The 1,592-nt window shown below is 37.8% G+C and overlaps 1 protein-coding gene across 1 annotated transcript in view; it reads left to right on the forward strand.

The window, feature by feature from the left end:
• The window catches only part of LOC111874416 (protein argonaute 1C), a gene marked incomplete at its 3' end in the record, with an annotated part of 45,101 nt that extends 43,531 nt beyond the window's left edge, over positions 1 to 1,570 (forward strand). The window contains exons 10-11 of the mRNA XM_023869913.1: positions 1,019 to 1,150; positions 1,391 to 1,570. Of these exons, the coding sequence (XP_023725681.1) occupies positions 1,019 to 1,150; positions 1,391 to 1,570 (312 nt within the window). The remainder of the gene's footprint in view (positions 1 to 1,018; positions 1,151 to 1,390) is intronic.
• Positions 1,571 to 1,592: the final 22 nt, after the last annotated feature.

Here is a 1,592-nt window from a genome sequence, read left to right on the forward strand (position 1 = left end):
TCTCTAGGTTTAAGCTAGATTAATTTTGTTATGTATAACTAAATTATAGATGAATTGTTAACACTGTCCAGTGTGATTCAGTTTGTAGATATTTATTTCCTTTACATCTTTTGGTCAGATGACCATCTTCAGAAGGCATAAGATCAACATGTTCAGAATATTCGTGCCTCATCGGAGGACAAAATTAATGATATTCAGGACAGGTTCTATGAAGAACTACAGTAGAACATTTATTTGATAAATTCCCAAAGTACCATATGAAAATTTTGTTAGGAGATTTCAATGCATTAGCTAGAGAAGACATTTTCAAACCAGCAATTAGGAATGAGAGTTTGCACGAAATTAGTAATGATAATGGAGTTAGAGTAGTAAACTTTGCCACATCCAAAGATCTTACTGTCAAAAGTACAATGTTCCCACATCATAACATTCATAAATTTACTTGGACATCTGATGGGAAGATGCACAGTCAAATTGACCACATTTTGATAGATAGGGGACGACGTTCAAGTATACTTGATGTTCGATCATTCAGGGCAGCAGATTGTGATACTGACCACTACCTGGTGGTGGCAAAGGTTAAGGAAAGACTGGCAGTGAGCAAACAAACAATGCACAGAGTTCATATGGAGAGGTTGAATCTCAAGAAGAAAAAGAAGAAGAAGAACCCACTTTTGTACATTGGTTTCCCATGTATGCAGCAGTAAGAACTTGGCAGTCCAAGTGTTTTTTTTTTTATTGCAGTGAAGTCCATATTGTAAGCCATACTTATTCTACTACAGTTTCACTGTAGAAGCAAAGTAAACAAAATGAAAGATGAAGATTTGTGCTGTTCAATGACACTGGTGTGCATTTCTAGCATGGATTTCTCATTTGTGGTTTGTGCCATGAATAAATGTTGTATGCATGTACTCTGCAGTATTTTTATGTAGGTAGAAATTTATCCTTTAGATTATCTGAAACAGGTTGTAGTATGGTTGTTTGTGCTTCAGGTAGCTGGAATATTTTTGTTTCACAGTGGCACACAAAGGCTTTCCCAAAGCAAAAAATGTCGTAGACATTATTATGGAGATATGTAAGACCCGCCATGAAGACCTTCAGAGAGGACTGACAGTCTGGCAACAGGCAGATTTTTTGACATACATTCGTGGTAAGAATAACTCAGTTCAGTTCTGTATTTATTTATATGATTACTGAACAGCACAAAGACGATATGTTGAAAACAGAATCTAGTAAGATTTGAGGCTTTCACGGCGGTGACTATGAAGAAAGCAGTCTTCTGGGATTTGGCGCACCACATATACACGGTGCCAAATCCCAGAAGACTGTTTTCTTCAGAATCTAGTAAATTTGTAATGATGACTTAACTGTCTGTATCACTAACTGACAGTGCTGGGTAGCAGTCATGGTAGGGGTATCGGGCAGAGGCTACAGAAAGCAATGGGAGATGCATATGCTGTGACCAGCATATTCAAGCCCAATGCTGATCTGAGCAATGTCACTGGGGACATTGGAAAATTGTGCAAAGGTTTCAGTAAAGAAAATCGTGTAGTTATAGTTGGGGGGCCAGGTAACAGTTTGGAGAGAAACCT

This window comes from Cryptotermes secundus, unplaced genomic scaffold, assembly GCF_002891405.2.
Source record: "Cryptotermes secundus unplaced genomic scaffold, Csec_1.0 scaffold251, whole genome shotgun sequence".
Taxonomy (NCBI): domain Eukaryota; kingdom Metazoa; phylum Arthropoda; class Insecta; order Blattodea; family Kalotermitidae; genus Cryptotermes; species Cryptotermes secundus.